General features: G+C 40.3%; 1 protein-coding gene across 5 annotated transcripts in view; it reads left to right on the top strand.

The window, feature by feature from the left end:
- Nucleotides 1-25,281, top strand: part of LOC122209599 (S-adenosyl-L-methionine-dependent tRNA 4-demethylwyosine synthase TYW1) — a 212,386-nt gene that overhangs the window by 177,263 nt on the left and 9,842 nt on the right. For all 5 annotated transcript variants that reach the window (XR_006197676.1, XR_006197675.1, XR_006197674.1 and 2 more), the window contains 2 exons: nucleotides 474-584; nucleotides 10,506-10,673. Coding sequence is in view for 2 of the 5 variants with exons in the window: in XM_042921589.1 (XP_042777523.1) it covers nucleotides 474-584; nucleotides 10,506-10,673 (279 nt within the window). In the remaining 3 variants the exon portion in view is untranslated. The remainder of the gene's footprint in view (nucleotides 1-473; nucleotides 585-10,505; nucleotides 10,674-25,281) is intronic.

Here is a 25,281-nt window from a genome sequence, read left to right as displayed (position 1 = left end):
TGTGAGTGAGAAAAGATACATGCCAATATCTGTGCCCTTAAAAGGCTTATGGGAATCTTATTATATTGTTTTCATTTTTTTTTTCATCTTTCTACAAAATATAACTTTGGCTTATAGAAGTTCTGGCTGGGGGCGCCTGGGTGGCTCAGTTGGCTAAGCGTCCGACTTCGGCTCAGGTCATGATCTCACAGTTCGTGAGTTTGAGTCCCGTGTCAGGCTCTGTGCTGACAGCTCAGGGCCTGGAGCCTGCTTCGGACTCTGTGTGTGTATCTCTCTCTCTCTCTGCCCCTACCCTGCTTGTGCTCTGTCTCTCTGTCTTAAAAATAAATAAAACATTTTTTAAAAATTTTTTTTAAAAGTTCTGGCTGAATTTCACATTACCTGGGTCTCTAGGGGATTGAAGAAATTTGAAAGCCTTCCTAGGTGTGACTTCCACCAAGATAAAAACGAAGTTGGCTTTTCCTTTGTTTCAGCAACAGCGTACTGTGTACAGGCTGACTCTAGTGAAAGCGTGGAATGTAGACGAACTCCAGGCCTATGCCGAGCTGGTGACCCTGGGGAATCCTGACTTCATCGAAGTGAAGGTGAGCTCCTGCTGGCCAATGTCATCCCACTTCCTACGGTGCTTTGTTGTGGTGAAGTTAGTACCTTATAAAACTCTATAGGAGGTCCCAGATGTGTTATTTATTCATTCAGAAATATTAATCAAGAACGTGGCACCATTCTAGGCAACGGGGATAATAACAGTAAAGACGGAGCTTTTGCTCTTATAAAGCTTATATTTATTGAGAGGGAGGCAGTCAGTGCAAAATAAATAATTAAAAACTACATAGTAACATTAGTATGCTGAGAAATAAAATAGTGTTACAGTGAGGAATTGGTTGGCTTTAAAATAAACTTTTAGGGTTGACTAGGTGGCTCAGTTGGTTAAACGTCCGACTTGGGCTCAGGTCATGATCTCATGGTTCTTGGGTTCAAGCCCCGCGTCGGGCTCTGTGCTGACAGCTCAGAGACTGGAGCCTGTTTTGGATTCCGTGTCTCCCTCTCTCTCTGCCCCTCCCCACTCACACTCTCTCAAAAATAAACATAAAAAAATTTTTTTTAATTAAAAAAAGTAAAAAAATAAAAATAAAATAAAAATAAAAAAGTAAAATAAACTTTTATTATGGAGAATTTCAAACATATATAGAAGTAGAGAGATTGGTCTCATGACCTCCATCTGTTCACCCAGCTTCAAAAATTACCAACTCATGACCAGTCTTGTTTCAGTTCTACCTCTACCCATTTTCTCTGCCTTATCCTATTATTTTGAAGCAAACCCTACGTTATATGGCTCATCTATAACTGTATATGTCTCTAAAAGATATACACTCACTGTATACACTTATTCAGAATACTGTTCTCATAATTGAACAGTTTTAACAATAGTCTCTTAAGTATTGGAAATAGAAGGTTTCAGACTTGACCAACTATTTCTTATTAAAATAGTATTTGTGAATCTAGATCCAAATAAGGATCATTAACTGTAATTGGATTCTTTCTTTTTTAAATTTCTTTTAATCTGTTAGTTCCTCTTTCATGTGTTCTCTCTCTACTCTGCTCCCCCTGCCCCACACCAGTAAGTTTGTTGAAGAAAATGTGTCATTTATCCTGGCTAGTTCCCTCTGTCTATATTTTAGATTTTGCTGATTGCTTGTTCCTTTGCCCCCTGTATTTCCTGTAGATTGGTAGTTAGATCAAGAGAAGATTGATCAGATGTGTGTGCGTGTGTGTGTGTTTGCATTTTAAGATTATTTAGTTGGTGGTATCGTATACTTACAGTAGGAGGTGGTGGTGCCTGGTTGTCCCTGGCCCGTTTGTTGGCAGTATTTCTTTGGGATGATGGATTCCTATAAGTGGATTGATGTGCCAAAGGGCAGATCATTGTTTTGGTAGACATTGTGATTGGCTGTTTTAGATTTCATAGGCAGAAGTCTTTTCTTCCACCTATGAAATCTAATGGAGGAGATGACTCTTTTACAACTGATTCCTAAATAGTAAGAAGCAGTGCAGTCACCAGGGGATCAGAGCATTTTGGGCAGATGGCAAACAAGTAAGTATTTAAGTCGGGGGTTCCCGTGTGAGATCAGGAGGGCAGTTGGAGTTGGCAGAGACACAAGATGAATCACAGAGGTGGGATGGGGCCAAATGTTGTTAGAACTTTCAAGCAAGAAAAGAACTGGATTTTATACTAAGTTCGATGGTCAGCTTCTTGAATAGTCTGGTTTATGATTTTAAAAGATCACCCTGCTGCTGTCATGGGCGGATTACAGAGCTCAGAGCGAGAGTGGTTATAAAATGAGACGTTATGGCTTGGGGGAAGGTCATTGGCAATATGACTGGAGAGGAGTGGGTGCATTTGGGATAAATCGTGGAAGTGGAACCAATACAGCGTGTTGCCAGACGAGACACAGGGAGTGAAAGAACAAACGAAATCAAGAACAACACCTGGATTTTGGCTTAAGCAATCGTGCGGATGTGGAACAGTTTACTGAAGCGGGAAAGACCAGCGGAGGAGGCAGGCAAGTTTGGGGAGTAATTTCACGAGTTCTTTGTTGACCTTAATCATTTGAGAGACCTTTTAAATATCCACATATAGGTTCAAATAGGCCAGAGGTTATATAAGCCTGGAGTTCTGGGGATAAGACAGGGCTGGCAGTAATCATTTGGAAGGCATCAGCGTGCCATGGTAGTTAAAGCTGTGGACTGTTACAAGGCAAATGGCTTTTCTGGACAGCTAAGAGTCCACAGAATGAGAAAACGTGACCAGAAAATTCCACCCTGTCTCTGAAAACCCGACTCTTCAGTGTATGTCATTTCACTCTGTCATTTCAGAGGATAGTTCATTTTTACAGCTGTCTGTTCAGCTTTCTGTGGTACTATAGCCTAGAGCAGCAGGGAGGTGGGAAGAGATAAAATATTGCTGTCTGAGTGTTCAGCATTTTATCCCTGGTCAGGTCAAAGACACTCTTTTCTTTTGAAATTGCTCTTAATTTTAAAAGGCTACTCTTGGCAAGAACTCTAATGATGCAGAGATGCAAACTACATCTGCAGTATATTTGTTGGCTTAAGCAAACCTTGCCAATGTCAGGGATTAATGGTGTTTTAATTTATGATTTAGCTATTAAAGAATGCTGTCTCCAGTGATGTTGCAGTAAAACTTCCATTATAAAGCAAGTTTCTGGATCATACGGTCACCTTTTTTCTGCCTCCCTCCGTCCCTCCCTTCCTCCTTTCCTTCTTTGCAGTCATGTTTTCTATAATGTATGACATATTTTACAATCTGAAAAGAATCACCCGGTATTATTTTTAAAAGAAAGATAGCTACTTTGTAAACAGTATAATCCTCCGATGGGTATTTTTTTAGTTTGACAGACTATTAACGTAATACCCTCTGTCTATACCTGAGATGTTATAATGACATGGTTTCTTTCACATGAGATTTCCATTTTACTGTTTTACCCCTGCATTCAACAGATATCTTTCAGCTCTTTCTATGTGCTAGGCCTCATCAAAGCACCAGAGATAGAAAATTTGATATGGACGTGCTGTTTGGGAAATGGATGGTCTTATTGAACAAGGCCAAGTCTACAGAAGTAAAATGAGCCACTTGGAGAGATTTCATTTAAAAGTTTCTTGAAGAAATATGTAATATAATCACAATTTTAACTATCTTACATGAATGATAAAATATAATGTAACAGGTAACAGTCGTACCAAGGGAAAGCATGGTGATGATCAGCTTGTTTCTTTTTTTTTTAAATTTTTTTTTTCTCAACGTTTTTTATTTATTTTTGGACAGAGAGAGACAGAGCATGAACGGGGGAGGGGCAGAGAGAGAGGGAGACACAGAATCTGAAACAGGCTCCAGGCTCCGAGCCATCAGCCCAGAGCCTGACGCGGGGCTCGAACTCACGGACCGCGAGATCGTGACCTGGCTGAAGTCGGACGCTTAACCGACTGCGCCACCCAGGCGCCCCTTTTTTTTTTTTTTTTTTAATTTTTTTTTTTTTTCAACGTTTTTTATTTATTTTTGGACAGAGAGAGACAGAGCATGAACGGGGGAGGGGCAGAGAGAGAGAGAGACACAGAATCGGAAACAGGCTCCAGGCTCCGAGCCATCAGCCCAGAGCCTGACGCGGGATGATCAGCTTGTTTCTTATAGAATGTTTGAGATAGAAATGGCCTCTGTTAAGTGTACCTGTGCCATTGAGGACTGGATCTCATTGCTTTGTTAAATTCAGCTCTCATTTGTCCTGCAGGGTAATGAAGTATCTTTCTTTAAAAAAAATTTTTTTTAATGTTTATTTATTTCTGATAGACAGAGCATGAGTGGGGGAGGGGCAGAGAGAGAGGGAGACACAGAATCAGAAGCAGGCTCCAGGCTCTGAGCTGTCAGCACAGAGCCCAACGCGGGGCTCGAACTCACGGACCGTGAGATCATGACCTGAGCTGAAGTCGGTCGCTCAACCGACTGAGCCATCCAGGCGCCCCTGAAGTATCTTCCTTTTAAACTGAAGTAGAAAAGGGATGTTTGCAGAATATAGTATACTTCAGAAACAGAACAAGTTATAGAATAATGTTTATTATTTGATTATATATATTTTAAAAGTTTACTTCTTTATTTTGAGAGAGAGATGAGTGGGGGAAGGGGCAGGGAAAGAGGGAGAGAGAATCTTAAGCAGGCCCTGTGCTGTGAGCCCTGACTCAGGGCTCGCACTCACAAACCATGAGATCATGACCTGAGCTGATATCAAGAGCTAGATGCTTAACCAGCTAAGCCACCCAGGCGCCCCTGATTATATTTTTTAGCAGTATATGTTTGGATATATTTATATAAGAAAAGTACGGAAGGATTATATCAGACTGTTCACAGTGTTGTAATTTGGAAGAAGGGCAGGGAAAGGCTTAGTAATTCTATTTTCCATGTTTCCATGCCCTGCGAATTATTACAGTGAGCAGGCATCATTTTTGTAATCCCACTGATTGAAACGAAATCAGTAAAGGAGAAGGCATTCTTTCCTGTTCAATAGAGTTAAACTATTTAAGTCTGAAAAGGCATTTTTGTTGTTGTTGTCTAATTAATTAAATTTAAATTTTGTGGGGGTGGGGGGCGCTTAGGTGGCTCAGTCGGTTGAGTGTCTGACTCTTGATGATCCCAGAATTGTAGGATCCAGCCCCGCGTCCAGCTCCACGCCGAGTGGAGCCTGCTTGGGTTTCGTTCTCGCTCTCGCTCTTCCTCCCTTCACCCCTCCCCCCACACCAAGTGCCCACGCATGTTCTAATTTTAGTATATGTGCTGCCCAAGGGAGCACTTGCCTGTTCTTTCTCTCTCACGGTCTCTAAAATTAAAAAAAGTTAAAAATTTTCTAAATTGGAGGAGTTTTAAAAGTAATGGTAACAAGGACATGTGGCTGGCTCAGTTGGTAACTCTTGATCTCCAGGTCATGAGTTTGAGCCCCACACTGGGGTTAGAGATTACTTAAAATAATAACATTTAATAAAATAATAATAGGAAAAACCCTCTCTGAAAAACATTTGATGAGAACTAGCGATATGGTAGGCTAAGTAACCTCAGCTTCCTCTAAAAACAAACACTTAGAAGTAACTGTGTTATAATAACCATACTTTTGACAGCATGGCCATCTGTCAGGTCTGTAAGGGAGTTCCTTTGGGACTCAAAAAAGAGAGACCACCCTGGCGGTACTTTGTAGCTCTGATAGAGATGGGACTTGGGTTTAAAGGATGGAACACGAGCCACCAAAAAAAAAAAAAAATAAATAAAGGATGGAACACGAGGCCCTTTTGCCTTCAATGAAAGCACAAATTAGGACAGAATTTACCCACTGACATAGAATGGCCCTTGGAAGCTTGTCTTTCACCTATGCTCTTGATTTAAAAAAAAGGGGGGGTGGTCTCCCAGGGCCTGGCATTAAAATTTGAATAGTACCTCATGGTCACATAAGTAAATGCCTTGAAGCTAGGAAATTGATAATACAAATTGACCCTAGGCTAGTGACATGCCTTGGTTCCCTGCAGAAGCAAACGAGTACTGTTCATGTCTTGTGTCTTCCAGGCGTGTGCGAGTGTGCACGCACAGGGGTCTCTCCTAGTCTGCACTCTGGAGCCTCATGGGGAATGGGGAAGAGCACAGTTTTGATACATTCCAAAAAAGTACTGATGTAGATCTTCTCTGCATCTAAATTTCCTCCATATTAGAATTAGAATAACAGTATCATTTTAATAGGTTTGTTTTGAGAATTCAGTGGGATAATGTATGCCTGGATTCGGTAAATGTTTAGATCACTTCTCATTAAGCACATTTATTTAAACTAAATCAATAGAAGCTATTTCTTTATTTTATTGGTTCCCGCTTTTCTTTCATTGCTAGTCTCATAAACTATTTTTCTGTTTGATTCCCTGTAAATGAACATATATTTTAGTTTCATTAGGCTTAAATAGGCCTTTATTTGCTAGCCCTAGAAACTTAGTGATCATTATTTGCTTGCTTGTTTGTGAAAATGTGTATCATGTTCTAAACATCTGCCTTATTGAAAAACTTTCGTAGTACAATCCATTTGTAAATGAAATACTGTCTTTATATTCCCTGCCTTGCATTGCACCTTGAGAATAATAGTAAGTGCTTAGTAATTATTTGTTGTCAGATGATTTAAACCTCTTTTATGCTGTTGGCACTGTAGCTGTCTACAGAGCTCAATCCTTGTAGCGTGCCTTTTGCAAAACAAATGCCTTAGCCTGACCTCACTGTCTTTCTCTACACAAAGATAAGAAATATTAGCAGTTATTCATGTAGCAGTCCCTGACTGGTATTCCTCAGTTGCTTTGTCATCAAGCATTAAAGAGTAGAGGGGAGAAAAGAGTAGAAAAATCCACATTAATGTGAATGAAATTTTATATTATATCAGAAAAGAGTTCTGGAGTTTAATGTCATATAAAATATGTGACTTGATCTTTAGGTCATTCAGCATAGATTGGTTGGGGGTAGAGAAGAACAGAGCACAGCCCCTGCCTGTACAAGCTTAGAATTTACACATGTAATTATACCAGTTGGTACAAGCTATGTACCAGATATGATGAGCTTGGGATCAGGTTGGGTAGGGGTTCCTGAACAGAGATTAAAGAGATGGTGGGAAATTTAGCCAAGTAAAGACTGGATGCTGAGGAGGGCAGTCCACTTAAGAAAGCCTCGTGAGTGGCTCAGTCGGTTGAGCATCCAACTCTTGGTTTTGGCTCAAGTCATGATCTCACCGTTTTGTGGACTCTAGCCCTGCGTTGGGCTCCGTGCTGACAGTGCAGAACCTGCTTGGGATTCTCTCTCTTCTTCTCTCTCTCTGTCTCTCTCTGAAAATAAATACATAAATAAACTTAAAAAAAAAAAGAAGGCCTCATGTGCCATGCTGAGAAGGTTGGGCTGTTTTTTGTTTTCCTGTGTGTGTGTGTCTGGGAAGAGTTGTTGAAGCATTTTTAGGATGGAGTGACACGTTTTGGGTATATTGTGCAAAAAGTAAAAGTCATGAAGACAACAACATTTCTCATTAGGCTATAGGAAACAAAAACAATAGGAGTCTTTGGACGTTCAGTTTAATTAGAATATCAATCAAACTGCCAAAATACTACTCTTCCCACAGACCTTGAATCCCCAGGTAAAGTGTCCACGCACCCAATATAGGACCTTATGGCTTCCATGTCCTACAGCAGAGTGATCCATCCAAAAGACACCAATGTAATGGCATCGGTTATGCTTTTCACTACAAATCCAGGGGTGCATAAGTGGTTTTGTTCTTGAGGAACTTTCTTTGGGTCTGCTTGCCACTCCTCAACCTGGAGATTACAAAGTGAGTGTTTTTCAGTTGCCACACGGTACCCATCTGTTTTCTTGAGTTCATTCTTTTTTCAAAGTTGTGACGGCAAAACTTGGTGCTGGTGATAGATGGGGTGGGGGCAGGACGGTGGCGGGGTGAGAAGGTGGCAGACAACTGTGATGTCATAGAAAAGGAGGCACTTTTAGATAGTTTAGGTAAAGTGTGATCAGGAATAAAGTCAGGGCAAGTCAGCCATTAGACCGGAGTGCAGAATGAAGTAGCCAGAGCAGAGCGGGGAGCACCAGAGGAGGGGGACATCAGGAGCCCAACTGAGGGAGGGCTCAGGGGTTCCCAAAGGTGACTCCACAGACTAATTCACAGAGCCCATTCATGTCACAGAGGCTCAGAAAGTTGCCCGTACTGCCTACCCCAGAGGATTTTGCCTGGCTAAAATGGGAACTTTTATGTGAAGAACTTGGTTAACTATGAAGCATCATGTGAGTGTAGGGGAAAGTATTATGTGAAGACCTAGTAATGAACCGTGGCGCTCATTCTCTCATTTCCTTCCCAAACCAAATCTGTCCTTGATGGTTCATGATTTATTATTGGTGAATAAGAAATAATAAAATATTTTCCAGAGCTATTGTCATAGATGTAAGATCTTATCTAAAAAATAGGGGCACCTGGGTGGCTCAGCTGGATAAGCGTCCAACTTCAGCTCAGGTCATGATCTCACGGTTCATGGGTTCGAGCCCCACGTCGGGCTCTCTGCTGGCAGCTCAGAGCCTGGATCCTGCTTCCGATTCTGCATATCCTTCTCTCTCTCTCTCTCTCTCTCTCTCTCCCTGTCCCTCTCCCGCTCGTACTCTCTCTCTCTCAAAAATAAACAAAAATTAAAAAATTTTTTTTTAATATGAAAAATAAGTTCCTTTGAATTAGCTACTATGTACATGCTTTTTCATATAATTCACAGTATCATAAAAAGTACTTAAGTTGAAGTAAAGTTCATTTTTATGACTAATTTGACCTATCAATAAATTGTTTTCATGTTTGGTATACATTCCGGTAAGTTTAGCACAATTTTTCAGCCATTCCTAAAGATTTTCAGAACTGTTGTAGTACTTGCTTTTTTTTTTTATTCACCTAAAACTCAAACTTGGTTTAATGAATTTTCTAAAATCACTGGGCTGATAGAGATGATGCTCTTGATTGTTACAACTGAGCTGGGTTGCCTCTAGTTTATGTTCAGCAAAGGTCACGGTTTAGCATAACGGGGATCTTTTTTTTTTTTTTTTTTTTTTTTTAATTTTTTTTTTCAACATTTTTTATTTATTTTTGGGACAGAGAGAGACAGAGCATGAACGGGGGAGGGGCAGAGAGAGAGGGAGACACAGAATCGGAAACAGGCTCCAGGCTCCGAGCCATCAGCTCAGAGCCTGACGCGGGGCTCGAACTCACGGACCGCGAGATCGTGACCTGGCTGAAGTCGGACGCTTAACCGACTGCGCCACCCAGGCGCCCCAACGGGGATCTTTTTGAGAGTCATCTGGAGTAGATCATTTTGCAGAGTTCATCTGAGTCTTCAGCCAGTTCCCAGCCCTGAGTGTTTGCTCATCCATGGGTTTTTCATTCAGTGGTATCCCATCCCCTCTACTCTGTATGTGTGTGTCTTTGTGTGTGTGTGTGTCTGTCTGTCTGCGTCTGTGTGAGTGAGACAGAGTGTGTGAGTGCATGTCTTTTTATTTTAGTTATTCCCTCCTTAGTAGCAGCATGTCTAGAATATTCAAAACACTTGTCCAGAAAGTTTAATTCTGGAGTATTTAAAGAGCCTGCAAAATTCAGATATCCCTTATTATCAGAAAATTTATCATTATGTAACTTAACCAAATAGAGAACTTAATTATGAAACTTTGGGGTCCTCTAAGCGTGGGCTGTCAGGTAGTGTTCTAAAGCGTTAGAAGCCAATTTACCTTACCGCATTTGTACAACTCAGAAATTTCTGTAGAGGCGAGATGCATGTATATGCATGTAAGTGTGTGAGAGGTATGCATGTATAGCCACAAATGTATTTCCTGTTTGGCACAATTCTGTGTTTATACATATCCATGTACAGAAAGTAATCTCCTTAAAGAATACTTTCAAAGGGATCCCTAGCTGGCCCTTTGCAGAAGAATCTTATCAACCTTTATCAAACTAAGTTGTATTGGGAAATGGGGGCTCATCTTATTTTCCCAGTGAATAAACTGTTCGGTGAATTTTTGTGCCAACCATGCCTCCATTATTAGTGTATGAGATTTATAATCCCTTGAGCATTAACCTCTTACGGTGCACCAAGAAATCTGAATGAAAAGATACGTTGTTGGTTCAAATACATTGTTGTGCCTAGACAGCATGGATTGTGACAGCACTGAACACAGTACCCAAGCACCCTCAGTCACAGGGTGGGAAGGCCATCCGCCTGGGAGCTCCTAAGCAGATTTTATCATCTCTAATTCACTGTTACTTTCTTCATTTTTGGATTGAATTGGATTGGATTGGGTGGGATGGGGTAGATTCCCTCTAGAAGCCTTTCTGGCTCTGAAACTCTCAGTTGATTTCATTTAAATTAGGTCCGTAATTGTCTCTGTTGTCTTGCTTCCCCAGGGTGTCACCTACTGTGGAGAGAGTTCAGCAAGCAGTCTCACCATGGCCAACGTGCCCTGGCACGAGGAGGTGGTACACTTTGTCCGCGAGTTGGTGGCTCTCATCCCCAACTATGAAATTGCTTGTGAACATGAACATTCCAACTGCCTCCTGATAGCTCACACAAGGGTAAGAATAGCTCAACTATGCCTTCTTTTCTTCTTCTTTCTTCTCTTTATTTTCTCCTGTCTTTATTATAGTGGATATCTGCTTGTCTGCTACCTTTCCTGAAATAGACGTTAAGAAGGCCCTCCAGTCTGTCCATTGGGCTCACGTACTCTTGTTTCGTTCTTAGCCCTCAGCTAGGCACTTGAAGGGCCTCCTGGTTTGCAGTTGGTGCATGCTGAAAAAGAAAAGCAAAAAACACCCTTGTCATAACCTCTAATCCTTCCTCAGAATGACAAGAGAAAGCTGAAATAGTGGACAACCCCCATATGACTTGCAGAAGAAATATTGAAGTATTTATCAAATTTTATATCACTTTGAATCTCAGCCTCTGGAGAAATTTTCCTGGAGTTTTGGTTTCCATTTTTCCCTTTTAGCACTTTTACTAGACAGAATAAGTACCCAGATCTCGCATATTTCTTAAGAATGTCCAGCAAAGGAAAAATTCAGCTCTTGGTAAAGGTAGGCCATTAAAATAAGAAGGAAAATCTGCTAATCAGAAGGCCATTGTTGGAGTAGCTATCACAACGTGTCCTTACAGAAGTATTTGTACAGAAATAATGTGGCATCTGGGTTTGATTTAAAATAACATGAGGTGAAATTACGTGGGTGTGTGGATAAGATGACTGTTGTCGTGGCTAGATGATGAGCACATAGAGGTTTGTTATACTACTCTGCCTAGTTTTCTGTTCAAATTCTCCATTAATAAATACTTTTTTGTTTTTAAGTGGACATGGGGCGCCTAAGTGGCTCAGCCAGTTAAATATCTGACTTTAGCTCAGGTCATGATCTCACGGCTTATGGGTTCCAGACCTGCACCAGGCTGTGTACTGTTAGTGTGGAGCCTGCTTGGGATTCTCTCTCTCTCCCTCTCTCTCTGCCCTCCCCCACTCACACTTTCTCTCTCTCAAAATAAATAAACTTCAAAACAAAAGTCGACATGGATGAACCCTGAAAACATTATTCTAGGTGGGGAAAAAAAAAAACACCCCAGACACAACAGGGCACATATTGTATGATTGTGTGAAATATCCAGACTAGATAAATCCATAGAGATGGAAAGTAGGTTGGTGGTTGCCAGGTGCTGGGAGAAGAGCAGACTAGGAAGTGACTGCTAATAGGTATGGGATTTCTTTGGGGGATGATGAAATACTCTAGAATTATAGTGTGGTGTTGGTTGCCCATCTTTGAGACTAATCCAAAAGTCACTCAATTGTACACTTTAAAGGCTGAATATTATGGTCTGTGGATTATATCACAATAAAGATAGATTAATACCAAGATGATAATAAAGGTTAAGGGTGGGCTACCTTTTCTTACATAAGTTCTTTTTATGCAAGTAAAGGCAGGCTCAATTTGAACATGAAAGACTTAGTATATTCTCCCCAAAAACCTAAATGACTTCCTGAACAGCTTCTCAAGTTAATGACATTTAATAATATGAGATTTGCTCAATTAAAATATCACATCCTGTAGTCTCACTAACCATGAGGTTAAAAGGCTCTCATGCTTTGGTTGCAGTTAGATTCTATGTAGCTGACTTGTGGTCTGTCAGATGTTTAGACAGAAGAATATGTTCTGGGACATCAGGGAACAAAGAAATAAAGGCCACCTGGTATTTGAAATGTTAATGATAGCTACAAAGCTAATTAACTTACAAAGCAAATCTTAAAAATTAAAGCCAAAAACCTAATTTTATTTTCTAGTTTTTCATTCACTGTTAACCTTTTCAGGTAAGATAGTGCCTTTAAAAAAATTATTTGAGGGTCGCCTGGGTGGCTCAGTAGGTTGAGCATCTGACTCTTGATTTTGGCTCAAGTCATGATCTCACGGCTTGTGGGATTGAGCCCTGTGTCAGGCTTTGTGCTGGCAGCACGGAGCCAGCTTGGGATCCTCAGCCTCCCTCTCTGTCTCTGCCCCTCCCCCACTGATGCACGCACACTCATGCATGCATGCACTCTCCCTCTCTCAAAATAAATAAATAACATTAAAAAAAAAAATTTGATTACAGAGGCAGTGCTCTGGAAATAATCCTGACTCTGGTGGCAGAGTTCTTTCTAACTCCATTGAGATGCCTCAGTGACCTCCCATTGCTTTTAGCATGAAAATCAAAGTCCTTAATGTGACCCTAGGGCCCTGCATGGTCAGGCTGTCTACCTCTCCAGATGCTTTTTAAATTGCACTTCCCTCTCTCTCTGCACTTCCTTTATTTTCTCAGACACAGTAGGTGTTACTTTGGAATTATTTACTGTTTTCTTTTTTTTTAGTGGTTGCACTCGAAGTGACTTTATGATCCTTGACTAATCAAAGTATAATGTTAAAGAATACTTTTACCCTCTAAATGCAATGCAAGGACCTTAGAATACCTTATTAACCTCCATTTTTCCCTTCCCAACTCACATGCTATTATTGTTCTGTCCATGAATTATAAATGTGTGTAAGGAGAATATTGTTACTGCTGTATGTAGTCACTGTTCATTTAGATTTACCTGCATCTTTAACACTGTTTTGCACTCTTTTCCTTTCTTCATTTTTGACTCTCCATACAGGATTGTGTTCTTTCTGCCCAAAAAATACTTTCTTAAAAATTTATTTTAGTGGGCATCTGCTGATGGAAAATTCTGCTCTTGTTTGTCTGGAAATGTATATTTTAGCTGGGTATAAAATTCTAGGTTGACATTTGTTGTCTTTCAACACAATATAATCTCTTGTCTTTTAAATTCCATTGATAAAGTCAGCTGTTGGTCTGTTGCTTGTTCTCAGATAATCTGCCATTTTCATCCTTCTGGTTTCTTTTTATGATCCTGCCCATATGCACAGGAGGTTCTCAGAAGGGACCAAACAACTGAAATTTTAGTATGATAAATGCAATAACAGACAAAGCCTACAAGGTGCAAGCCAACATAAGGAGACATTCTGAGATTGACCTTCATTATTTCATGTTTGTTGTGTACCCAGGGTGTGTCAGGCACTATGCTGGGTACAAAGGATACAAAGATGAGTTAAAAAAAAAATAGTCTCTGCCTTTCAGAATGGTCTAACAGAAAAAGAGGTAACTATCAAAACAAACACATACCCCAAAGTTTTATCAGAGCAAGATGGAAGAGTAGAATTGAGCCCAAGGAGGCATAGTTGGGAATATATGGTACCATCAGGAAAGGCTTCACAGAGGAGTTGCTGTTTGACCGGATGTTCAGTAACGGCCCAGGTAGAAACGACATTTAAGCAAAAAACAGCCTAAGAAAATGTCCACGGAGAAGTGCAGAGGCCTGGCACATTGGGAGAATAAATAGTTTGGTGTGGCCGGAGGTCAAGAGAAGGATTGAAGGGAATGGAAGGGGGGTGATTCACCAGGGGTGAGAGCATTGATGGCACCGAATGACATCCTAATTGTGCTGTTTTTTGTACAGCATGGGCAGGCACTGAAGGGTTTTAAATAGAAGTGACACAATCAGATTTGAGTTTAAAAAAATTTCTTTGGCAGTATTTCAGGGGATGAAGTGCAAGACTTTAAGAGAAACCAGTTCAGTTAAAAACTGCTATAATAGTGGGTGCCTGGGTGGCTCAGTCGATTAAGCGTCTGACTTTGGCTCAGGTCATGATCTTGCCGTTCCTGAGTTCAAGCCCTGCTGACAGAGCCTGGAGCCTGCTTCAGATTCTGTGTCTCCCCCTCTCTCTCTGCCCCTCCTCCACTCACACTCTTTCTCTCTCTCTCTCAAAAATAAATAAACATTACAAAAAATTTTTTTGTAAACAGCTGTAATAGTCCCAACAGTCAGAGGTAAAATGGTGAGGGTCTGAAACAAAGGATATAAAAGGAGAGAGGAGAGTGGTCAGGCATTAAATGCAGAACGCACTCGCTTTCATCCTAGGTGTATTGTGGGTGGGTGTCGCCTTATTACTGAGACATTCAGGCTCACCACTCAGCCTTCATTGGCCTGTTGAGGGAGGGGAGCTTTGTTGTGGCTGATTTGGGGGTATAAGTTCAGGCTTTCTCCTCAATAGCCTCTGATACCATTCTGATTTAGGAAAGGAGGACCACCTCATCGCTGTTCCCCAGGGATGGTATGGAATGGACATGGCCTCCTTGCCCCTAGGCAGTGGCAAAAGTCTTGGCTCTCTGCTAAGCTTCCTCTGTCCCCACTCTGGCGTGGGTGGGGAGAGGCACCTTGCTGCCACAGGCGGAGGTCAGTGCTCCCTGCAGGGTCTCCACTGAGACCACAGAGAGGGGTTGGGGTTGCTGGATCCTCCGCTCCACCTTCTCTGACAGCTCCCCAGCAGTGAGGAGGGAGGTTATGGCTCACGATGGCTGGGCAAATGTAGAAGTCTGGGGTCCCCAGTCGGTGCTGACCGACTGGGGGGAGAATGAGGCATTTTTCTCGTGACCTAGGTTGGTTATTATCTAAAAGTTTTTGTGTCTTGCTGGGCTGCTCTTTTCCTGGTCCTTTGGCCAAGAAAAGCAGATTTTTTTGGCACTGTAAGATTGTTTTTTTTATTGTTTATGCCCGCTGGTGTTTCTGGATTGCAGGCTTCAACCAGGCTTCTGGGCTTCCTCACCCAGAAGGATAGAAGAGCCAAAAATGAAACCCAGGGAATGTATCACTGTGTTGCTCTTGGGTCCGAGGTCCCTAGCCAGTCTGCCTTCTTACCTCTACCTTCAAAGCCTTCTTACGTTTGCTTTACATATACTATTGAGGGATTTTAGCTGTGTAGTGGGAGAAATACGAAGACGTGCATTTCCTCCATTTTGGCTAGCACCAGAAGTCTATGACCACACAGTTTTGACATTTACAGTTTTTGGTAGAGTATCTCCTCAGTGACCAGCATGCCAGTCCACTTCGCACACTGTGTCATCAGTAGATTATGTCCACATAAACTGATTTTCTTTATGTTTGTTATGTTTTATTTATGTTTATTAAGTGTCACCCAGTATGGTTACAGGGCTGCCCCTGCAGTGTTACTGGAAAGATTTTCCTGAAACTTCTGTGAGAACATCTTTCCTGATCCTAATCAGAGCCTATCAGGTCCCATTTAAGAAGTAGGCTAGCAGTTTACAGATGGATGCCTTTTTAAGGGTACTAAAAACAGAGATATAACCAAAAACCAAACAGAGGAAAGAAACAGAAGAAGACAAAACAAAACCTAAAGAGTAGACAAATCCATAAAACAAATCATTGAGTTCATAAATAACAGAGTGGGTATTGGCCATTTAACAACCTCATTGTTTATCCTGCCACCCCCAAGCTCATTGTTTCCCTGCCATGTCTTTATCTCACAGTGCATGCAAAAGAAAAACCTAGATATTTTATTTGAATCGTGATGGCTTTCACAATTAGGGCCTTTTTGGCTTTATTTCAGGCCGCCCCCTGCCCTACCCCTTTACAAGATACTGCCATGATTCTTTCCTCTGTGTTTGCCCAAGATACCTACCTCTTCTGCCAGAAATGCATTCACCACCCTGCCCCATCTCAGTTCACCTGCTGAATTCTCCTTAAAACTGTAAAACAAACCTCCTTGGGGGTCACTTCTCTCAGATCTATGTGCACATAGGTAAGGCTGCCTTCCTAAGGAGTTGTGGGTTCCTGGAACACAAGGACTGTCATCTCTAGCACCTCCTAGAGGAGCTGATGCATAGTAGATTCTTGGTGTTTGTTTAGTGAACTAACAGCCTCTTCACTTTCGTCTCCTTCCCTTTTTCACAGTTGTACCTTCCGAGAGCAGTTGCTGAATCTCTACCTTCTTCCTTATTATTTATTCATTCATTCATTCCTTTATTCAACAAATAAATACTCAACTGAGTTTGCTATTTTATAGGTCATCAGTGACCTGCTACTTGTTAAATCCAGTTGTTTTCCTATTCACCATTTCTTCTGTTTTTCTGTAGCAGGAATCTGATGCCAATCCATGCTTTTGGAAAGTCTCTCCTATCTACTAGATTGTACTTTTCTGATTCTAGTAAAGTTGGCTAGCAGAAAAAAGAACATTGCCATAAAGTGCAGCATTGAAAATCCCTCCATTGTGGCATTTCTTTCTTTATCCATTTCAAAAATTTTGAATTCTCTGATCCAGGATACCACATAACCCAAGACGTAAGGTGAATTCTTTAAAAGAAAAAAAAAAAATTCTAGAGAGATTCCAAGCATTGGTTGAATATTTACATTTAGGTGACCTTTAAAGATTATGCATTAACTTGTAAAATTTTCACAGCATCAAACAGCCTCTGGAGAATCCATTATAATCTGCATTACCCTATCCATACCCAGAATACTCTGTGGTCATTTGCAGTACAAATGCCCTTGTTATTGCCATATGCTCTTGTTATTGCCATATGCTATTCCACATACAAAGCATTTCATAGTTGTTAGTGGGTTATTATTTTTTTAAGTCTCTGTAGAACAGTTTTTTGTTGTTGTTTTTTTTTTAACAGTCCATTTATTTATTTTGAAAGAGAGTGCGCGAGTGGAGGGAGGCACAGAGAGAGAGGAGAGAATCCCAAGAGTCGCTCTCTGCAGGGAGCCAATGTGGGACGAATCATGAGATCATGACTTTAGCCAAAATCAGATCATGGCCTGAGCCAAAATCAAGTCCGCTGCTTTGGGCACCTGGGTGGCTCAGTCGGTTGAGTCTCCAGCCTCAGCTCATGTCATGATCTTTTGGTTTGTGAGTTTGAGCCCCACATTGGGCTTTCTGCTATTGCTACAGAGCCCGCTCCATATCTTTTGCCCCTCCCCTCACTCATTCTGTCCTTCTCTCTCTCTCTGAAAAATAAATAAACATTAAAAAAAAAAAAGTCAGCTGCTCAACTGACTGAGCCACCCAGCTGTCTGAACAGTTCTGTCATTTAGAGGTGTTGTTTAGACTCCTGATAAAGGTGTTTCTGCTCTTGATAAGAGGCGGTTTCTTTAGTGAGTGGGTGTAGAAAGTTCAGTGAGTTTCTTTGACTTTGAACCAAGGAAAGACAAACAAACTCAAGTCAGCATGTTTTGGTTCTAAAGCTGAGCTTGAGGGACAAAGAGAAGTACAGCTGCCCACTGGAAACAGTCCACTCGAGGAAGGTGGACCTGCCTGTGTGCTTTGGACGAAGCAGCTGGGACGAGGAGATACAGTCCCCCTTCTGCCTCGGTGTTTTCCATTAGCAGCTCAGATGTAACCTTGGACCTGTCAGTTTGCAAACTAATGAGACCATGATGAACCCAATACACTCTGCTGATGGTTTTAGTTCAGAAACACTGAAGTCCTTCCTTCCTGCATGTTGGTGATGTCCTATCATAGCGGATCACCGCCAGTGGAAACCAAGTAGTAGATCACATGTACAGCTTCCAGAAATCCACAGATCATTGCTTTAAAACGTAATTTCTTCCTTTTTTTAAAAAAAAGTAGACTTTATGCCTTAGTACCTACAGATTGGGATTTACAGCAAACTTGATAAGAGAGTATAAAGATTTCCTCTGTACCCTAGAGTTTCCCTGTTATTAACATCTTTCATTGGTATAGTATATAGGTTATAATTAATGAACCAAAATTGCTACATTATTAGCTAAAGTCCATAGTTTATTTAGATTTCCAACTAGTGATGTTGACCTTGGTCAGCAAGTCAAGGTAGTAAGTATTTGTCAGCTTTCTCCACTGTTAATTTACTCTTCCCCTCCCCGTTTCTGTACATTACTCTTTGGAAAGAAGTCACTATCTATAGCCCATATGTAAGGAGTGAGAGTTAGGCTCCACATCCTTGAGGGTGAGATATCTACATAAATAGGTTTGTCTCTTCTTCCCATTTATTAATGTATTCAATCTTTTTTTTTATAACAGTATGGATTTATAGTATTCAGTTTATACTTTGGGTTATAATCCAGTTGTACTCTATTTCCTTTGTTGCTCAAATTGTTCTAGCTCTGGCCGCTACGATCTCTTCCAGTTGCCTCTTTTGCTCTTTTAACATACCCCCCTTCAGGGTCGGGGGTTTTATTTGTTTTTGTTTTGAGCACTTCCTTACTTTCTGGCACTACAAGATACTCCAAGCTCATCTCGTATTTTTCTCGCTCCAGTCCTAGAATCAGTCATTTCTTCAGGAACCAGGGTTCCTTTTATTGAAGAATGGTGTTAGAAACCAAGATCTGGGTGAAGGTGTGCTTGTTGTTGACTAGGGTGTTGTTTCTTCTTTTAGGCTCTCTAAAAGGTGTAACAGAGCAAAGACATTGTATATATATTCTAGCCTTCGTATATACACATGTCTGTAAATACTTCCACCTGTAACCATTTGTATCTAGATGAAGCTAAACATACTGATGTCTCAAACTCTAATCCATTGCTAACATAACTCACTGTAGGCTCCTCTCCTTACTAATTTGAAAACTCCTCCTCTAACAGTGAGAAACCTAGCTCCTAATAGCCGTCATCTGTTTACTTAATTGTTCAGTTCCAACCTACATGTGTAGCAGTATCAGAACGTTTAACCCAAGAATACAGTGCTTGTTTGTAGTTCCTTTTGCCTCTAGTCTTAGAGGCTCCACTCGTTTCCGGAATTACTTAGGTCAGCGCCTTTTCCTCTTTCTCCACTTCAGTGAAGTTATTTCATACATTTGTAGCAGAGTTAGATTCTCACACACGGTCTGCACCTCTTCCTGGGACCCCCTGACCTCCTAAATGATTTTTTTTTTTTTAATTTTCATACTTTAAGGGTCAGTATTTGTGCTATAAAGTTGTATAGGTTTGAAAACCACATGACATGTGATGTCATAAAAAGATGAACATCTATAAGTAGGCTTATTTGCAATCCGTACATTTTCTTTAGTGAGGTGTCTGTTCAGATATTTTCCTCATGTTTTAGTTGGGTTGGTTATTTTCTTATTGTTGAGTTTTAAGAATTCTTTACATATTTTCGATACTTTCCATTTACCAGATGGGTTTTGCAAATATTTTCTTCCGGTCTGTGACTTTTCATTCTCTTAACTGTACCTTTCTCAGAGCAAACATTTTTAATTAATAAAATCTGGCTTATCAACTTTTTCTTTCATGGGTGATGCTGGATTTCATCCTATGTTATCTTCTAGAAATTTTATAGTTTTATATTTTATGTTTGGGTCTAAGATCTGTCTCGAAAACTGTGAGATTTATATCGATATTTTGTTGTTTGTTTTGTATGCAGATGTCAAGTTGTTGAAGTACCATTTGTTGGAAAGATTATTCTTTCTCCATTTAATTGCCCTTCCTCCTTTTTCAAAGATCAGTAGACTACGTTTGTGTGTGTCTATTTCTGGCCCGTATATTGTTACATCGATCTATATGTCCATTCTTTCACCAATGCTGTGCAGTCGTGACTTCTGTTAGCTTTATTGTAAGTCTTGAAATTGGGTGATGTCAGTCCTCCAGCATGCCAACTGGCTTCTTGGGTTGGCTATTCTAGGTCTTTTGCCTTTCCATAAAAACTTTAGAATCCATTTGTTAATACCTATAAACTAGCCTACTAGGGTTTTGTTTGGGAGCGAGTTGAATCTACAGATTAAGCTAGGAAAAATTGACAATATTCAGTCTTCCAATCCATGAACATGAAATATCTCTTATTTAGATCTCCCATGACTTTTTTCAGGTTTTATTTCCTGCATATAGATCCTGTACATATTTCATTAGATTTACACATAAGTGTTTCATGTTTTTAAAAATTTTTTTTAAATGTTTTATCTATTTTTGAGACAGAGAGAGACAGAGCATGAATAGGGGAGGGACAGAGAGAGAGGGAGACACAGAATCTGAAGTAGGCTCCAGGCTCTGAGTGGTCAACACAGAGCCCGACGCGGGGCTGAAACTCACAAACCGCAAGATCATGACCTGAGCCGAAGTCGGAAGCCCAACCGACTGAGCCACCCAGGCGCCCCAAGTGTTTCATTTTTTGATGCTAATGAGCATGGTACTGTGTTTTTAATTTCAAATTCCACTTGTTCATTGTTGGTATATGAGAAAGCAACTAGTTTTTATGTATTACCTCATACAGCGCAGTCATGCCGTAATCACTTATTAGGAGGGTGTTTTGTTAATGTTAATTCTTTGTTTTTTTCTACATCGATTACTAATCACATCATCTATGCATCTCTTTCTTCCCAATCTGTATATCTTTTATTTCCATTTTCAATCTTATTGTATTGGCTAGTGCTTCTATATGATGTTGAATAGAAATGATAAAAGGGGACATTCTTGCTTAGATTCTGCTTTTAGTGGGAAAGCAACTGGTCTCTCATTTAAATATGATGTTTACTGTAGGTTTTTGGTAGCTATGTATCAGGTTGAAGACATTTCCCTCTATTTCTAGTTTGCTGAGAGTTTTTATCATAAATTGGTTTGGATTTTTGTCAAATACTTTCTCTGCAATTAATGATATGATCAGTTTCATTTCTCTTCTTTAGAGCTTGTTGACGTGATGTATTACATTAATTGATTTTCAAATGTTGAACCAGCCTTGCCATACCTGGAATAAATCCATGGTTTTATTGGTATTATTGGTTGTGGTGTGTAATTTTTTTATACATTGTTGGATTTGACTTACTAATATTTCATTGATTTTTTTACATATATGTTCATCACAGTTACTGTTTTGTAGTTTTCCTTTTTTGTAAAGTCTTTATCTCATTGTGGTATTAGGGCAATGCTGGTCTCTTAGAATGAGTTAAGAAGTGTTTTCTCTGCCTCTATTTTCTGGAATAGATAGGGAGTATTGGTGTTATTTCTTAAATGTTTGATTGAATTCACTAGTGAATCTTTCTGGAAGTTGTCAAGCCACTACTCCTATCTACCCGTCTGTCAGCCTTTCTGACCAGCTCCTTCTCTTTTTCCTTTCCTCCCTCCTTTTCCCTTGGCTTCTTTTGCTTCTTTATTTTTCATACCCCCTGATATGGTGGCTGTAGCCCCAACTTAGCTTAAGCATCTACCACCACTTGGTTCAATCTCAAGTGCCAAATTCTCAAGAAAAGGCACACCTACATATAAGATCATATCATCTGCAAACGGAGATAATTTTACTTCTCCTTCCTTACTTGGATGTCTTTTACTTCTTTTTCTTGCCCAGTTACTCTGGCTAGAACTGCCAGTAGTATGATAAATGGAAGTGATGAAAGTAGGCATCCTTGTCTTGTTAAGTGATAGTAGAGGAAAAGCTTTCAGTCTTTCACCACTTAATCTGATGTTTACAGTTGTTTTTTAATTTTTTACTGTTTATTAATGTTTATTTATTTTTGAGAGAGGCAGACAGAGCATGGAGTAGGGGAGGGGGAGAGAGAGAGGGAGACACAGAATCTGAAGCAGGCTCCAAGCTCTGAGCTGTCAGCACAGAACGCGACGCGGGGCTCGAACTCACAAGCTGTGAGATCATGACCCAGCCAAAGTTGGATGTTTAACTGACTGAGCCACCCAAGCGTCCCATATGTCCCTTGTTGTTTTTTTTTTTTTTTCTTGATTGTTTTTTGTTCTAATGTTTATTTATTTTTGACAGAGAGAGAGACAGAGCGGGAGTGGGGGAGGGGCAGGGAGAGAGGGAGACACAGAATCCAAAGCAGGCTCCAGTCTCTGAGCTGTCAGCACAGAGCCCGACACGAGGCTCGAACCCACAAACTGTGAGATCATGATCTGAGCTGAAATCCAGACTCAGACACTTAACTGACTGAGCCACCCAGGTGCCACTGGTGTAGGATCTTTTTAACATGCTTCTGAATTTGCTTTGATATTATACTGTTGAGGATTTTTGCATTATTGTTCATAAGGGATATTGGTGCTTTGTGGATTTTTTTGGGTTTTTTTTTTTTGGTAGTATCTTTATCTGGCTTTAGCAGGCAGGCCTCATAGTCTGAGTTAGAAAATATTTCCTCTTCTTCAGTTTTTGGAAAAGTTTGAGAAAGATTGATATTAGTTCTTTTAAAGTTTAATAGAATTCAGCAGTATGGTCCAGGGCTTTTTTTTGGTGGGGGGTGGGGGGGGAGATTTTTGGTTACTGACTCAGTCTCCTTACTAATTATCGGTCTATTCATATTTTCTGTATCTTTGTGATTTAGTCTTAGTAGGTTTTGTGTTTCTAGGAATTTGTCCATTTCGTCGAGATTATCCAATTTGTTGGTGTACATTTATAATAATTTTTCATAATCCCTTTTACTTCTGAGGAATCAGTAGTAATGTCCCTACTTTTATTTCTAATTTTAGTAATTTGAGTCTTTTCTCTTTTTTTCTTAGTCTAGCTAAAGGTTTGTCAATTTTGTTGGCCTCTTTGAAGAACCAGCTTTTAGTCTCAGTTTTTTTCCCCCTATTTTTCTATTCTCTATTTCATCTCTGTACTAACCATTATTATTTCCATTCTTTTGCTCACTTTTGGCTTAATTCTTTTTCTTGTTCCTTAAGTTGTAAAGTTAGGTTGTCAATTTGAGATCTTTCTACTTGTTTAAAGTAAACATTTTTAGCTATAAATTTCCCTCTCAGTACTGCTTTTGCTCTGTCCCATAAGTTTTGGTATGTTGTGTTTTCATTTTCACTTAGTCTCTTAACGTATTTGCTAATTTCCATATGATTTCTTCTTTGATCCATTGGTTGTGTAGGAGTGTGTTGTTTAACCTCCACAAATATCTGCATTTTGTAGTTTTCCTTTTGTTACAGGTACTTAGCTTCATCCCATTATGATTAGAGAAGATACTTTATATGAAGTCTCTCTCTTAAAATCTATTTAGACTTCATTTGTGGTGTAACATACGGTCTGTCCTAGAAAATGGTGAAAACTTGAGAAGAATGTGTATTTTGTGTTCTTGGGCAGAATGTTCTGTTAGATCTAGTTGATTTCTTGTGTTGTTCAAGTCCTTTGTTTCCTTCTATCTGGTTGTTTTATCCATGGTTGAGAATGGGGTACTGAACTCTCCAGTTATTATAGAGCTATCTGTTCCTCCCTTCAATTCAGCCAGTATCTGCTCCAATATTTTGATGATCTGGTACCAGATATACAAACATTTCTTTTTTTTTTTTTTTTTTTTTTTTTTTAACGTTTATTTATTTTTGAGACAGAGAGAGACAGAGCATGAACGGGGGAGGGTCAGAGAGAGAGGGAGACACAGAATCTGAAACAGGCTCCAGGCTCTGAGCGGTCAGCACAGAGCCCGACGCGGGGCTCAAACTCACGGGCTGCGAGATCATGACCTGAGCCGAAGTCGGCCGCTTAACCGACTGAGCCACCCAGGCGCCCCTATACAAACATTTCTAATTATTGTTTCTTGCTGCATTAAACCTTTAATTAATATAAATTGTATGTTTGTCCTTCTTTCTGTTTTATAATCTTTTAACTTGAAATCTTTTAACTTGAAGTCTGTTTTGTGTGACATTACTGTAGCCACTCCTGCTGTCTTTTGGTGACTGCATGGAATATCTTTTTCTGTCCTTTTGTTTTCAACCTGTGTGTGTCTTTGGGTATAAAGTAAGGCTCTTATAGATAGCATATTGGTGTGTGTGTGTGTGTGTGTGTGTGTGTATTTGTGTGTTTGATCCATTCAATCTCTGGTTTTTTTGTTTGAGTGGAGAGTTTAATCCATTTCCATTTAAAATGATTACTGATAAAAAGGGTCTTATGTCATTTTGCTATTTGTTTTCCATATGCCTTATATAGCTTCTTTGTCCCTCATTGCCTGTATTACCATTTTCTTTTGTGTTTAGTTGTTTTTTTGTATTGAAACATTTTAATTCCTTTCACATTTCCTTTTGCTTATATTCTATGGCTATTTCTTTGTGGGCCATGGGGATTGCATCTAATATCCTAAAGATATAACAGTAATTTGAATTTATTCCTGAATCTTTCCCTGGGATATGTGATTACTTTCTAATTTCCACCCATCTGTTGTTGCTTTTGAATCTTCTAGTCTTTAATGTCTCTCTCCTAAAAGGGGAAAAAAAGGAAAGTGGAAGGTGATGGGGAGCACTAGCCCTTTATTCCCCTGGAAGTCACTTCAGCAGGAAGGGGAGAGGCTTTCTGCAATGGCGGAATGGGTACCAATGGCTGCCACTATATCTGTACTCTGATCAGAAGCAGCAGGCAACAGAGAACAGATCCCCAGTGTTTGGAGGACAGGGTCCTTACTGCCCAGCTTGTCTCCCACAGGCTGCGTGCAGGCTGTCCCAAGAACAGGTCACAGTTGCCTGCTGGGGGGGTGGGCCATGGGGGATGGATAGCTACTGCCATCCAAGTTGAAACTGACTAAAATTAACTGTACTTTACAGTCCAGACCTTTCCTTGAAAGTTAGAAGCCTTCACTAGAGTCCAGAGTTCCAAAGTAGTTATATCAGACAGATTCTGCCAGTATAATTTTTGTTTGGGTGAGAAGAACGATTTTTTCAGATTTATTTATTTATTTAAGTAATCTCTCCACCCATCGTGGGGCTTGAACTCAATCTTGAGGTCAAGAGTCACATACTCTTCTGACTGAGCCAGATAGGCGCCTTTTTAAAATTTTTATTTAAGATTCTATTTTTAATTATCTGTACATCCAGTGTGGGGGCTTGAACTCACAACCCTGAGATCAAGGGTCATAAGCTCCACCACCTGAGCCGTGCCAGGTGCTCT

The sequence above is a fragment of the Panthera leo genome, chromosome E3 (genome assembly GCF_018350215.1).
Source record: "Panthera leo isolate Ple1 chromosome E3, P.leo_Ple1_pat1.1, whole genome shotgun sequence".
Taxonomy (NCBI): Eukaryota; Metazoa; Chordata; class Mammalia; order Carnivora; family Felidae; genus Panthera; species Panthera leo.
Note: the sequence above shows the minus strand (reverse complement) of the source record. Positions and strands in the feature narration are given on the sequence as shown.